The 15,103-nt window shown below is 42.4% G+C and overlaps 1 protein-coding gene across 3 annotated transcripts in view; it reads left to right on the forward strand.

Annotated features, from left to right (window-relative positions):
- Positions 1–2,836: 2,836 nt before the first annotated feature.
- The window catches only part of unm_sa1614 (un-named sa1614), a 41,736-nt gene continuing 29,469 nt past the window's right edge, over positions 2,837–15,103 (forward strand). Inside the window, exons 1-5 of one of the 3 annotated variants that reach the window (XM_041240161.1) lie at positions 9,763–9,904; positions 10,780–10,854; positions 11,677–11,726; positions 12,624–12,753; positions 13,149–13,234. In XM_041240161.1, coding sequence (XP_041096095.1) covers positions 9,794–9,904; positions 10,780–10,854; positions 11,677–11,726; positions 12,624–12,753; positions 13,149–13,234 — 452 coding nt within the window. In that variant the 5' untranslated portion in view covers positions 9,763–9,793. Of the gene's footprint in view, positions 3,240–9,762; positions 9,905–10,779; positions 10,855–11,676; positions 11,727–12,623; positions 12,754–13,148; positions 13,235–15,103 lie in introns of those variants that run through there. The other 2 variants (XM_041240159.1, XM_041240160.1) reach the window with 2 other exon arrangements.

Consider the following 15,103-nt stretch of genomic DNA (forward strand, 5'->3'; position numbering starts at 1 on the left):
TGACCTCCTATGAACGGTTATCACTGCCTAACATCTACTGTGATATTTTCTGTGTTGCTCATGGAGATGGGTGGATCACAATCTCTCTCTCTGTCTCTCCTGTCCTTCCTCGCCTCCTCTTCTAATCAGGGGGTCTGAGCTACTGAATGGACTATTTGATTAGCTCAGACTAGAACTAATTGGTAAAAATTTCACTGCTGAGTCTCAGAATAGATTGCACTCAGCTTTAATTTTTTTTTTAAAAGCAGGTTTGTGATGAACCAAATTTAAAGGCGTTCCATGACCTTCAACCGATGCAGGAGCAGTAGCATCTGCACTAGGCTCTGCCTCTACTAATTCTCAATCCAGATGTCGGTGGAAGTACATGCATGAGAACCACTAAAGCTTTGGTGCTTTTGTTTATTGTAATAGTTGTGAAGGATACTTTCCCAGCCTCGGCAGTGTTCAGACCACCCTCTCAAAAGGGTCATTGGTGTCGTTATGCATTTTGGCTCATTAAGTGGGGCTGTGTTGGCATATTCAAAGAGGCTATTACAGGAACAAACCGACTGGCATGCCTGTCATATCGGGTGTGTTGATCTAATCCGCTGGTTCGTGTCACTCGACATCGTGGCATGAACCAAGCCGCCTTTTTTGTGCCTCAGTGTGCTCCGCTTGTCTGCTGATCCAGGCGCCGCGGGGGAGCAAAGGCTCAGGATACATTGTTGAGCTTTTTGTGCGTTCTAGTGCATAGCTGTTAACAAATTCATTTTTTAAATATAATAATATAGATGAATAAATATAATGCTTCGGTGTTACTGGGCAGACAGTTATCCATACACATATTGTTTTTATGAAACATTGTAAGCCTGTTCTTAAAGGATTAAAGGGTTCAGCTGCTAATCCTAGTTTATCTTTGTCTCAGCTGTGCTCAAAATATCAACAACAAAGACACACCCAGTTCTCCAGATATGCCTGTGGTGCAAGTGTTACAATATTTCAAGTGAATTACAGAGCAGCTATGAAAGTCCTGCTGGTGCCTGGCTAATTCATTTTTTACACTGACTTTAGCAGCACACAGCCTATCCTGTGCTCTGTGCAACGTATTGCACCATCGCAACTGCCAACGTTAAAAATGGAAATTCGTTTCCAAATCGAGCATGTGCATTGCGAGCGCAGCAATGTGGGGAAATCCAGGCTGCCTTGTTTAATTTGAGTTCACGCTCTGCTGAATCAAAATTCAACCCTGGAGACGATCTGTACCTCTTCCACTGCCTTCCCTGGATCCTCTTTGAAAAATAAAGCACCGCAGGAACCTGACGGGTTGAAAGTTGGCAGCGTGTTGCGGTGCCTGAAGCTCTCGAAGTGTCCTGCTTAATGGAAATGTAACCCGCTTAGCCGTGCGCTACCTGCATGTAAAGTATGGCCCTGGGGTAGGTTATCCCATAGAAACACTGCCCTTTTATTAGCTCACATATAAAAATAATAGGATCCCAGTTTAAGAAGAGCCATGAATCAAGCCCTTTTTTTAATAGTGAGTGCAGTCTTAATGAGCTGAATTGTGCAGAAGTAGGCAATACCACTTCTGCTTAACAGGATGTGAAATTGTTTCATGGGTGTTTGCCTGCATTGCTAAGCTGTCATACTTTGCCCATTTGTTTTGATTTGTATTTTACTGTTTTTCAGTGGGGTTATCTTTTCTATACTACGAGAGCGGTCTGCCATTTTGAGTTCATTTTCTTAGACATTTTTTCTTATTACGAACCACCTTACCTGCTTGTCAGACTAGGCAGTGCTTCACAGGACAAGGCTGGTACAGTACCATCACCTATGGCACATGCTGTTGGCTTATAGAGGCAATACAAAAACAAACCATACTGCTTGGTCATTTATTTGAAATGTAAAATAAGATTCATATTGTGGTTCAGTTCTAGTTTTTATTTTTATTTTTTATTATAGCTAGATAGTCTTCCAGTTTGATATCCAGGATCTTCAGCAAACAAAGATTCTGGATAAAAAAAGAATCTGTGGATTGACGTGAGACTATACAAAAACAAGAATATTAATAATAAATAACATAAAAAACCCATAAAAGCGAGTTCTCCAGGAAGTGTGTTCGAAGAGCTCATCACTCTAAGCTATCAGAAGTGAATTGCACATTGTAAACTCATCTTTTATTGAGTGAGTGTCTGCCATGCTTTCACTGGCTCCACTGTCTGCCATGCTTTCACCGGCTCCACTGTCTGCCATGCTTTCACCGGCTCGAGTGTCTGCCACGCTTACCATTGTGTTTTTTTAAATTGCTTTCCACAGCGCCTTTTTTAAATAACCATGTTTTACATTTTGATTCCTTTATTTGCATTTCAAAGATTTGGGACTGAACTGTGTGCTGCTTCCGGGCTCATAGCCTACTGTCTACTGTCGCTGTACTCTAGAGAGTGTATCATGACATGTTTGTACCATTAGTCTATAGGCTGTTGATTTCTCTAGAGCTTTGCATTCAAGGCTAGGCTTTATACCCTTCTTTTAGATGCTAGGACTAGCTTCCTGTTAATTTACAGACAGTCTGAACAGCATGAGGTCCAGAATACTAAGAGGTACTACTTGACTCTCTCACCCTCTCGTTAGCTCCAGCCATGTACTGTAATCCTGGACAGTCACTGCACATGTAATGATCACTCAAGAATGTGGAGGGGTTTCGTTTCTCAAAGCTTTTTACTTCACAGTGTGAACCATTCTTTAAAAAATGAACGACCCATAGTTAAACTACGCCTTCAATTCAATGATCGTTCATCTCTGTTAAACACTGAATTTAGAAATGACAAAAGAAACTTCAATTCAATGGCAAACGTTTCAGCATCTTAAATTCATTGTCTCAAGTAGTTAATGGGTGTTGTCCCCCTTTGTAAGAATGGAGTAGTCCAGTGACCCCTTATTCCCCGCCCATCTTCGCAGTAACGTCTCATTTTCGTTTCTTGTTCTGATGCTGACGTGCTGAAGGCTTCTCTTTGTGAATCCGAGCCCCGTACTTAGCCTTTGCTTTTGTTAGAGTTCACATCAAGCCAGTTAAACGCCACAGCTCTGCAGGCGATCCCCTCAGACTGTACACTAACAGGAAGACAGATATTATTCTCTGCCCTGGAGCTCTTGCATGGAGAAGCAGAAGCAGCGGTCCACAATATGATCACACATTCCCCTTCTGGGAATGAATCTGTATAAACCACATTAAAGATTGAAAGATAGCAATAGTCACTTTGAAGGTGAGTCTGTGTTTAATTCTAAACGAGTTGAGTGCAATGCAAACTCTTTTTGCCCTCTTGTAATGCAGTGGCTGCTTTTAGTGTTGAGTGTTTTCCATGGAAAGGTTAATGCAAGTGCAACCTGCATGCATTTCAATTTAAACAAGCATTCATTGCACTCCTGCGTTAGGCACTGTGCTTCTTTTACCTGTTTGTGATGGGAGTAGCATTTATGCCTTACAGACGAGATATGGTTACCTGGCCCTAATACCTGTTTATTTTGCTATTGTTGAAAATGTTCTGAGTGGGCGGGGGGATGGAAAACCAAAAGAAAGGCTTGAGGTATTTGTAACTTCAGAACGTTGTATTTATAATTTCCTAACGGTGTGAAACCTGCTCTTGAGAACTGGTGAAGAACCTCATTTTATTAAAGCGAGTGAATGACAGATGCACGTGGAATAAACCGACCCCTTTCTTAAACAGCATACGCCCCCCCGAGGTTCAGGCACACTGCTCATTCAGATTTCCATGCACGGTATCCGATTCTATCACTTTCCGGGCTTCTGACTTTACTCAAACAATCATTTCTATTTTTCAATCTCCTCAAAAGCCCTCTGCTCTTTCCACAAGCGGCTGCATGTCTGAGTTTACATAGCGTCCTGGTTTGAATCACTCGGGGGAGTTGAGAGATGAAAGCTGAGGGCAGGGCTTGCCTTGAGTTTTTTTTGCAGAAGTTCATAAAAGTGCTGTGTCAGAAGAAAGGATGTCTTCATAGCTTATCTAGAAAAGACAGGAAGGTGTTTCCATGGAAACCAAAAAGAAAACTGTGAAGGTCCACAATTGTGGGATTGTTCGTCTCAGATTAACTGTTCTCTTTATTGGATTACTAGACTGATTTCAGCATGGACCAGAAAGACAAAGTTTAAAAGGTGAAATCTGTTCATTCTCATTAGTGATGCTTGGGGACCCTGTTCCTTATAGAGCTGTGTTCTCTGGTTAAAGGTCAAGATTCTATGCGACAGCTGAGATGAGCTGCCTGTGATTCTAGATTCCTGAGTGCGACTTGTAATGGCATTCCTCACATGAGTCCCAACTCGGAGATCACAGGCCAATTTTGAAGGCTACCGAAACCTTCATGTTGTAAGATTTCACAAAACAATGTCTTGTCTTGAAATCTTTTAATTAATCTGTATTGAACGCTTCCCTGTTCTGGTTATTGTTATTGGCAATGACGCAGCAGACGCTACAGTTTAACAATACATGACGCTGATTTGATTAGTGTTGGCTATCTAGATACACAGCCAGGGGAAAAAAAAAAAAAACAACCTTTAAATTATGTAATGGAGTTGCATTAAAAAAAACAAAACATGAAGTATCTGCCCTTTGGCGAATGCATATGCAATTTAAAAAACAGCACATGTTTGAGCTGTGGGAACATTCCCCAGCAGGGTCCTCGAGGAGTGTGAACAGATATGCTTGAAACTCATGTCTTTGATTACCAGCTGGAGTGGAAAATGATTCATTTGTGTATAAAACGTGAACCGTGCATATGTGTCTGTCTATCTCAGGGAGAAGAGACACAGGTGCATGCAGTAACCCTTGCAGAACCGTTAGCAAACCACAGCAATGGCAACACAGTGGATTAGGAACAGTTATTGCAAAGCAATCCCTACTGCGCAGTATATGGTAACACATTGCTAATGATAAGCTACCATGGCTCTATAATGTATATGGGCCATGCACTTCTGGTACCATTGGTGCAGTACTGTATATCAGAATATGAAGATGATACCATTGTGGTATTGAGTGTTCTCATCTTTATCTCTGCCTGTGTGTCAATGCTTCATTGCCTCACCTCTGGTACAGAACCATTGTATTGCCTCTGACAGTTTGGCAAGGGACACTGCTGCAGGAGAATGGAAAGACAGGCCAGAGGTTCTTGTCTTGCAGGAGGGCAGCCAGAAGTCTGCAGGCAAACGCAACGACCAGGCCTCCTGTTCCGTGAAGAGTTTCCATGTGGAAGGGCAAGCATCTTGGGTTCAAAGAGGCAAAAGGGAAATTCACGTCTTGGAAAACTGAATCTTAAAATGTCAAATCTGAAAAGTACTGTACCAACAGCGCAGCAATTCAATGCCGTTGTCACTTTAGAAACACAGTATTCTCTTAGTCTTGCAAACTTTTATTCCCAATGTGAAAAGAGCAGCCAAGAGAGGGGCGTGTTGTTCTGTGTTTGTACTCTACAGATGAGTTAAGCCAAAGGAAACGATGAAGATTTAGAAGGAATCCCATAAACATAAAACACATTTTAAGTCTCTTTAACAGATTGGCTGTGAAGTCTGCGATTGCTGTTCATGTTTTGAAATCCTTTTCTCCACTGGAGCTCTGGCAGTGCACGGTGTGGTGTTGGGAGGAAGGGGAGTGTGACTGGAAGCAGGTGACGTGGGGTTTCCTATATGGGATGGGCTTTCCAAAGAGATCAGGTATTCAAGATTTTGGTATTGTTTCAAAGGATACATATTAGTCTATCCCTGGTCAATAAAGTGAAAAACGTTCATGTGAATTCACAGCTAAATAAGTTTTTAAAATTTTTTTTTTTTTTCTGATGCCTTTTCTTGTTATACAGACTCGCAATAAATTCAAGTGGATCCCTCATAAAGGTTTGCCATTTAGTAAAAGCATAGCAAAGTTTAATAGAGCATGGTAAAGCATTGTAAAGAATAACAGGGTATGATAAAGCACATTATTAAACATGGGGACCCTATGGTAAATGCAGAGTATGCCCATGAGAAAAGCCTGGTAAAAGTGCGAGTGTACCATGCAACAGTACTGGTTAATACCATAGGAACAGGATTATGAAAACTGCACTAAAATTCACAATAACATGCCGTCTTAATACACAGGGACAGGTTGATGAAGTGAAGACCCATGCTTGTTGTAGTATTGAGCACACATCTGGTGCAAAGGTGCCTCCTGTATTTAAATTTGGGATACCTGTAGCTGTGAAGTTTATTGCAGCGTCTTACAACGTTTGCATGACTCCAGTTTAGAAGCCTTTTCTCCATTCTTTACTCTGGTGCTGGAGGAAGCACAGAGGATGTTCAGGAAATGCACACTTTGAGTGGCTTCCTTGACAGTCCCCAAGGAAATGAAGCCTCTGGTCCTACAGAAAGCACACGGGCTGACTTCATTTTTAAACAGCAAGGGTGTGTTACCGGTGCATATTTCTAGCTGTAAGAATCTGAAACTAAAGGTAGTATTGTAGGCACTGGGGTGCCATCTTTCACGTGGTGTCATTTTTCCAATAGACAAGCACATCTGTATGTTTTTAAAGGAGCGCTAACCAGAGTTTCGTAAACCCCCCAAAAACTGCTGCAGATTGTAAATGCAAGCACGTTGCTGAAATAGCTTGTCAGTTCAGTTCAGTTTGCCGGATGCTTTTTGTATCACTTCCACTGTGTCTTTATTAACTGTGCTAAAGATCATTTGGGGCATTTTGAAAACCTAGTGTGCGACAGACAGTGAACGCACACTAGCAAGAAATGGCTTTAAGCAGTGTCTTAATGCAGAAACATATGTTTGCAGCTTTACTGGGTCAATAATGGTCTTTTAGAAATAGATTTAAACCCTTAACTAGAGAACTGTCAACTGTTATTGCAAGAAACCCACACACACACACACACAATACCACTGAGTACAGAAACGGTATGTAGAGTCAAAAATCCCCTTTTGTGAAGAGAAGAAGCTATTCTCCGGGAAGTCAGAATGGCTAATTGATTTGAATTATGTTTCTTTTTATTTGTCTGGGATTTCCTTTTATTTCCCTCATTGCTATTTCACATCACACACCCGTGGCTGAGGGAGAGATAGGAAGATTAGGGCTCCCAGTGTGAAGCTGGTGCATGTTTCCTTCATTCCCCATCAACACAGGAAGTCCTGTCGGCCAACTAGGAACGTCCAGGGCGATTTTATAAAGCTGACTAAGATGAGACTAGAGGAGGCACTCCTAAACATGGCATTTACTGTACAATTTATAGAGATGTGTTACACTTTGGATTCATTGCAAAACCCACTTCCTAACTGCCGGCACAGGAGTACAGCCACTGCACACTGATCCTCAGGAGATGAGTTCTGTAAACTCTAAGCTGGGTTGCTGTAAACATCACGTCTCATTTGCAATGGAAGGGCATCCTCAGAAAATTGATCAGGGCAGACTTACTCCGCAGTGTGCCCTGATCAATCCGGTTATTGATGTTTTTGGGGAGGCTGTTGACTGACCAAAAAAAAAAAACATCTCTTGCAAAACAAACACAAGAGAGTGTGGGGACTGAATGTCTTGAGCAAGGTGTTGAAAACTTGATATTTTTGCATATGTTATCTCCAGTTGTCCTCTTCAGTCAGATTCTCATATCTTTTGACCAATTTCTTTTAAAGTTTAAACTGGGCTGTGTGTTATTAGTTGATACATTTTTGACACACATGCTTTTGTTATGGGGAAATCTTAAAAGGAAAATTTCTGAAATAGTGGGTCCTGATACTGTTAGATTTGGACCTAATGCAGTTTTATCACAGGGGATAGCTGTGTGTGTTCTGGTAAAAGGGATTGGACCCAGGGCACAATGAGCTGGTCTCCTAGCCCAGAGACCAGCAGCGTCTGTGGGGCTGTGTTTAATGAATGCTGGTAGCGTGTATTTCAGTAATGTGAGTCTCACACGTGTTTCCCAGCCTCCTTGATTGAACCAGGCAGTATGTGCAGATATGTTGGAGCAAAGATGAAAACATTCTGTAAACACACTTTTAAAAGCAATGGGGGATTGGGATAGTGTGCATAGCTACAGTAGCTCATGTACTGTAGCTGTAAACATATTGCGCTCAGCATGCTATTTTTGTAATTGACACTTTGTTTGCTGTTCTGCCACGTGATGGGGTTGTGGGCTTCCCTGTTTGTGGCTGGTTTATCATGCAGTGAAACCCTGTCAAGACCTGTGTAATTCATAGCCTTATAAGGATCTTTCATCGCACAATAAACTGCAGGGCATGCTGCCAGCGATCAGTCCCTGCAGCTTCCGGTTTCACTTGCTAAAAAAAAAGCAAACAGCACTTGGTTGTTACTTGGGTGGTTTTGATCATTTGCTTCTTCCACTGTAGGTGACAAAAACAATTATTACGAGTTTTACACCACGAAAGAGCAAGATCACTTCTGTTTGCGGTGATTGGAAGCTGACTGCCCATTTACTGACACTGTCAGACTATTGAGACTCCTTGTTCTGAGTGTAGTAATCCTTGTCTGTGTTCTTGCTGGAGCTTCTCCCAGGGATGAGTGAGCACAGAGACTACACTGAGCTGGGTGGGTGTGGGTGTGTGTGTGTGTGTGGGTGGGTGTGTGAGATTTTGGCTGTAAAGCACAGTACTGTAGAAACAGTGTTTTCACAATTGATATAAGTGTGGGGTGGGGGTGGGGGGGTTGTGACCTTGTGACCCAGTGACCTTGTGACCCAGCAGACATTGCAGCCCCGGTCCTGGAGGGCCATTCTCCGCCATGATTAACAAGCATAGTGAAGCACTGGAGTTCTGACCCGGGAGTTCTGAGCATGGTCAGATCAAAGACCTGGTCTGAAAGGCTCAGAGTCGTCCATACCCCTGCCCTAAAATGATGCCATTCACTGCTGTGGGAGGTCGCAGAGTAGTAAAAGATGTTGGATTCTGTTGGCAGTGTGTATACGCAATTGCAGGTGGTAGAGCAGTGACAGCGGTCTCTGCAAAGTGAACCATACTGCTTTGTTTTAGGGTTATTGCCTTGTCATTGTAAGAGATAATCATCGTGAGTTTAAACTCTTTTAAACCCTTTTTTAACATGATCAAGTCTAGATTAAGGTGCACTGCTAGATCCTTGTGACTCACTCAATTGTCTTTTAAACGTCTTTAGTCTTGGTTCAATGGGTTGCTATTTATGTCTCTCTCTCTCTCTCTCTCTCTCTCTCTCTCTCTCTCTCTCTCCGGAATCTAAGCCTATCTCGACATGACGTCTTCTACTTGTATCGTCGAAGGTTCGAAAGCAGCAAAGCCAAGCATACCTCAGGTCAAGTCCGTAAGTACGTTCATATTTCATGCAATGTATACCCACTACAATGGTGTCGTTTGACAGCAAATTATGAACGTAACACTTGCTGTGGATTATACATGTGTGTGTGTGTCTATGTATATGTGTGTGTCTATATATATATATATATTATATATATATATATATATATATATATATATATATATATATATATATATATATATATATATATATATATATATACAGTATATATAATGTGTATGTATGTATGATTTCAGGCAATGTTCAAATACATTTTTTTTTTTTTATTGGCGTCTATAATAACGTCTTGAAAGAAAGCGAAGGATTTTGAAGAGAAAATCAAGTGAAAGTTGATTTCAAGTTTAAGTAGTTGTTTCTTGGGAATGCTGCACTTTCGAAGATCAGGGAAGCAGGGATACAGACAAACCTGCAGCTCAGCAAACCCGTTGCTTTCTGTTTAGACCACATCTCCCATCTCGAAAGCTACATCACGTCGATGGAGAAGCTGGCGGTTAATTTCACAAACAATGGAGAACAGGAACTGGCCACAAGCTTCAACAAGTTTGCAGAGTTTTCCAAAGAGCTGCTGACCCCCATGAAAAACCTGGTAAGAATGAGGACTGAGGGAGGGTGTCCAGGTGAGGCTCGTACCCTTTCAAATCTGCTTGTATTGTGCTGCCTTTGTCTGCAGTCTGCTTGTGCATGTACTGTACACTGCACTCCAGCAAGTGTGGGGACTGAACAGTTAAGCTACTGAGTGGGGGGCTGTTTTAGTCCTCTTGGATCCATTGCTTACTAATCTGTGTTTCTGAGTGGAGTAAGCCATACTCCACATATTAATAATTTACTACAATGTAGCATGACTGGGTGGAACATTTGAACACATGGCATGCACAGGCATTGACTGAATTCTGCAAGAGAGACAGAGAGAGCGCCCCCTGTTGAGACACTACCACCATTTCAGTTGTATAGCCCTCCTTCCAATAACTCTTCCTCTTCTCATCTGCATCTCCTCTCTGAGTGCTCATGTGACTTCTAATTCTATGCATGCATCCCATTTTTTCAATTTACACATGACTACTAAATATATTCATGCAAAAAAATATAAGAGTTTGGAACCTGGCAGCAGACTCCAATTGCCATAGAAACCGTCCTCTGATTGGACGTCTCAGTGACAGGATCATTTTCCCAATCTGCTTCTCCAGCCTGCACCCTGTCATAGAGAAGATGGAGAGTGTCTCTCCCTGATTTTGAGGGATCACACATTTCAGGATGTGAGTGTGCTATTTATTGTGAGTGTGCTGGCGAGTCTGCAGTCACTGCCCGGTGCATCCTGATATCAGACCGTGTTCGATTTCTCTACAGAGAAAGACACCAGTGACAATGCAATATATTCACTTGTGAGCATCCAGCTCATGGTGATGAACATGTGTAGAACATGCTCTCCATGTAGATGTAGCCTTATTCCTGACTCTGTTTCAGTTACAGAGCATGTATCACAACCTGAACTTCTTCCTGGATTCGCTGGTCAAGGGGGATCTGAAGGAGGTGAAAGGGGTGAGTGGATCACAGAGAATCGAGCTCCATTGCTTTGGGATAGGACTAGAGGTAGGGCTAGGGTTACTGTTCAGGAGTGAAATAGAAATTTTAAAGGTAATTGCATATGATTTTCCTACTGTTAAGTTGCACCAAAAATTACCAATTACAATCTTATGTTCTTATGTTCTTATGTTCTTATGTTCTTAACCATTCATCACCTATTCCTATTCTCGACCATGCGTCTGTTCACGATAACAGTTTAACATAAATGCATTACTTAATTAACAATGGCTTCATACCAATCAGATTTGAAATCACTAAGTAATGCCTGTGTAATTTTTATAGTGTTAATAACAAAACCCACAATGAAATGTTGCCTACATTCAGAAAGCTGTTCCACCCATTCAGGAAATCGGCGTGCGCGAACGGGTCATCAATTGTCTGGCTTGAATGCAAATACATTCGCCTCTGCAGTGTGAAGATGCTTCCTGATTTAGTCTTGAAGCTGCTGTGGCTTCACTAGTGGGTGCATTTGTTAGAATATCCCTGAGCCAGCAATTAATTAGATAGATTTGTCTCAGCAGGAGCTACTAAGACTGTACTGTTCAGTTAAAGAGGCTGATGTCTGCATACAACTTGCACTGGGGTCTATTTCACTAATCTCAAGAGTGGCAGATCTCCCTGCCACCTGTCCTCAGAGCTCATAAAACGGGGTTAGTAGTAGGGATAAGCCAGTGGTGTCGTTTTTAGTTTTATTATATCATTTTTATTTTGTTCTTATTGCAAAGGCGGCAACATCCATGCTATACCCTTAATGGAGCGTTATCTCCTTTCTTCCAGGATTTGAAAAAGCCTTTTGACAGATCGTGGAAGGATTATGAAAACAAGTTGTAAGTTTCCTGCGCCTGACGTTTTCAATGACTGTCGCGTTTTGCGCTCCCCACAGGCATGACTGATAAAGAGCTCTGATTCTGCAGACTCCTCTCTCAAACATGACAGTGTGGCAGTGGCTCGTATTTACTGACAGTTTACTGTACATCCTAAACAAAACATACCGGCAGCTCTTGCGTTTCTCCAAGGTCCCCCAGTCCAAGTGCTGATCACACTCGCAGGGTGGTGAGGCGACAGGAAACTCTAATTCCCCAGTCAGGAGAGGAGCAGAATTGTGCAGTCCCTTTTTTTTCAATCTGGCACTGTAATTAGCACACACACAGGTCCACACACAAACATTAATGAAGGCAGGGTGGTGAACATCGGGGCAGGTGTTTTTAATTAGAGAGACGGTGGAGATGATTGTTGTCTGCAAACAAGCTGGCGAGGGGATTAGCACCTTGCTCCTTCTCCTCCTCCTCCCTGTAGGCTTGCACATCAGAGATCTGGTCTGGTTTTAGAAAGCAAGGGGGCGGGGTGGCAGCCCAGGGCGTGTTGCACAGAGAGCTATTGATTCCAAAGCACACAGTAATGTGCATCACAATGGAGCCGAATGCACAGCTGCCTCAAGGGTGCATAGAGCAGATCACACCCAGGGGAACTCAAAATACATCCGCCCTTCTACGTCCCTTTTCTCGCTTCTTTTTTGAGCTAGTAACCCAGTGCCTCTCTCGGTGGTTTAGCAAAATAATATATGTGAAGTTTAACAGTCAGCGCTCGCCACTTGACACCCCGCCAGTAAAAAGTGCTGACAGCAAATTTGAAGCTGTGTGCTACAGTGCTCCTCTGCTGCTTGCGTTCTTGATGTGCGGCTGAACGCAGACAGCACGGTGTTTTAGCTCCCTGCTGTTTTCCAGCACGAAGATCGAGAAGGAGAAGCGCGAGCTGGCGAAGCAGTACGGCATGGTGCGGACCGAGGTGAGCGGTGGGGAGATCGCAGAGGAGCTCGAGAAAGAGCGCAGAATGTTCCAGCTGCAGATGTGCGAGGTGAGCGAGGCTTCAGCAAATCCAGCATTTCAACTCCTGCACTGTCCAGGATCCGCGCGCCTGCACTCTGAGCAGAAGAACAAGTGCATCTACAAACGATTCATGTCTCCTCATGTCTCAACAAAGCATGTTGTTCGTGCTCTCAGCCAGTGAAATCTCAAATGTGCGTTTTTTGTAAAACAAACAAAACACTTCTGAGGTTTTTTAATTTAGCGTGTGTGTATACATACAGTATAGAGAGAGAGAAACAGCAAACATTCAGAAACAGCAAACAGCTCAATATCCAAGGTGAATCTGAGTCCTATGGAAATCTCATTATTTTAGTAATTAGCTACAGATATATATATATACACACACACACACACTCTATTCTTTATTGTCTCTTTTCATTGCAGTACTTAATCAAAGTGAACGAGATCAAGACAAAGAAAGGAGTGGACCTCTTACAGAATCTCATAAAGCACTATCACTCCCAGTGCAAGTAAGGACATTGATTTTCATTCTGCTAAACTTCATACTGTCTCCGCTGCTCCACACAGCCTGACCCGCCATGGCAACACAATGGAACACACGGACCAGTGACTCTGGTACTATTGTGATGTCACCGTGAGAGTGCTCACCATTGTTCTGCCAGTGTCCCTTCATACAGAACCATTGGTTACAATCAGGAACTCCAATCTTAAAGCAAAAGGCTACTTTTCAAAATCCTGATTTATTGATTTAGTGGTTTGTATAAGCTACTTCCCACTTCAGTTGAGTTTCTCTTGTTTTTTTGTTTGTTTTGGGAAGTGCACCCTGTCTGTGGCGTACAATGTGGGATACAGTCCACTTTCTAAATGTTTTTGCCATTGTCCTGAAATCACAAACAGAGTAGTTTTTGTTTTCTTTTGTGGTTTCAATCTAAAGAGACAAAAGCCTCTGGTGTGTTTACAATAAGTAAATATCATCGCTTAGATTCTTTGTGCTGAAAAAAAAACAAAACCCTACACACTATGATTTGTATTCACGTCCTCTGCTAAAATGTTACAACACTAAAACAGCACAGACTACCTCTGGTGGATGTATGTTGTAATTTTAATTTGAACAAGTTTAATAAAAGAATATAAAACAATAGTCCCAGTTTGATGAAGAGGGATATATCACAAGAGTTCAGTGTTTATTTATCATTCAGACAGTTTGGAACGTAGTATTTAAAATGCGAGTTTAATGCCTGCCATACGTACCCTTTTGCAAGCAGTAGTCCAGAATATTCAAATCTAGGAATAGAGAGATTTCCCGGTCCCTCCCCCCGTAGGGATGATTCTGATTCATGTGGTTGTTAAATGCAATGGATTTGTATTGCTCTGCAGCTGTCAGTGACTGTAATGTTTACGAGGGCCTCCCCAGTACGGTACACAGAGTGTCATTTCGAGCTCTGTTGCCATCTGAAATGCTGAGGATATTGACGATGCCAAGCCTGCATACTCTGAATCTGGAGCGGCTTTCCTGATTGAAGTGTGGGCGTGGCGTAGAGCACACTGAACTCAATGGGATCTGGGGAGTTCTGTGAAGAGCTGTGATCTTTAACCCACTTCCCCATCAGTACTGTGACATTCAAATGGAAATCACAGTGGCACATTTATGTGTTATTGTACTGCATGTAAAACTGGCTGCTGTTCTAGTATTTTTATTATATGGGGGGACCTCTGTTTTAGTTCAGATTTTAATTTAAGTAAGTTTTCTTAACTTTGAAGTAATCCCTCGCGATGATCGGGGGAGCAGTGAATCTCTAGCAATACTGGATCTGAGTGAAACCTTCTCTAGCAGGCATGCGGGTTGAGGGAGGGTCTGCACTTCCTCACTCGGGCTGTTTATCGAGCGAGTTCAGTATGCTTGGAATTAGAGTGAGGGAGTGACAAGACGTGCCAGACACGCAGGTCCTGTCCAGGAGGTGCGATTGCTGGTGGTGTAGAAACTGCTGATTCTGCAGGGATTTTGAAACACCCCATACTGTTGAATGTCTTTATTATGTACGGATGACAGATTTACTAAGCTGACGCTCCAGAGAAACCTATGCATCACTTGAGCGGTACAATCTTAAAAAATTGGCATAGTAAAATGAAACAGTTGAAACAGTCTTGCTTTTGTTTTTTGTTTTTCAGATCGAATTTAGCTGTGTTATATTTTCACTGGAGCATGTATCCAGTAGACCTGTTCCTTAGAACACGTGAAGGCTGGTTTTGATGGTCAAACGTTAAATATGAATTCACAAAACAAAACCTCTCTCTCTCTCTGTCTTGCTCTCTCTCTCTCTCTCTCTCTCTCTCTCTCTCTCTCTCTCTCTCTCTGTGTCTCTCTCTCTCTCTGTTTT

The sequence above is a fragment of the Polyodon spathula genome, chromosome 59, assembly GCF_017654505.1.
Source record: "Polyodon spathula isolate WHYD16114869_AA chromosome 59, ASM1765450v1, whole genome shotgun sequence".
Classification (NCBI taxonomy): Eukaryota; Metazoa; Chordata; class Actinopteri; order Acipenseriformes; family Polyodontidae; genus Polyodon; species Polyodon spathula.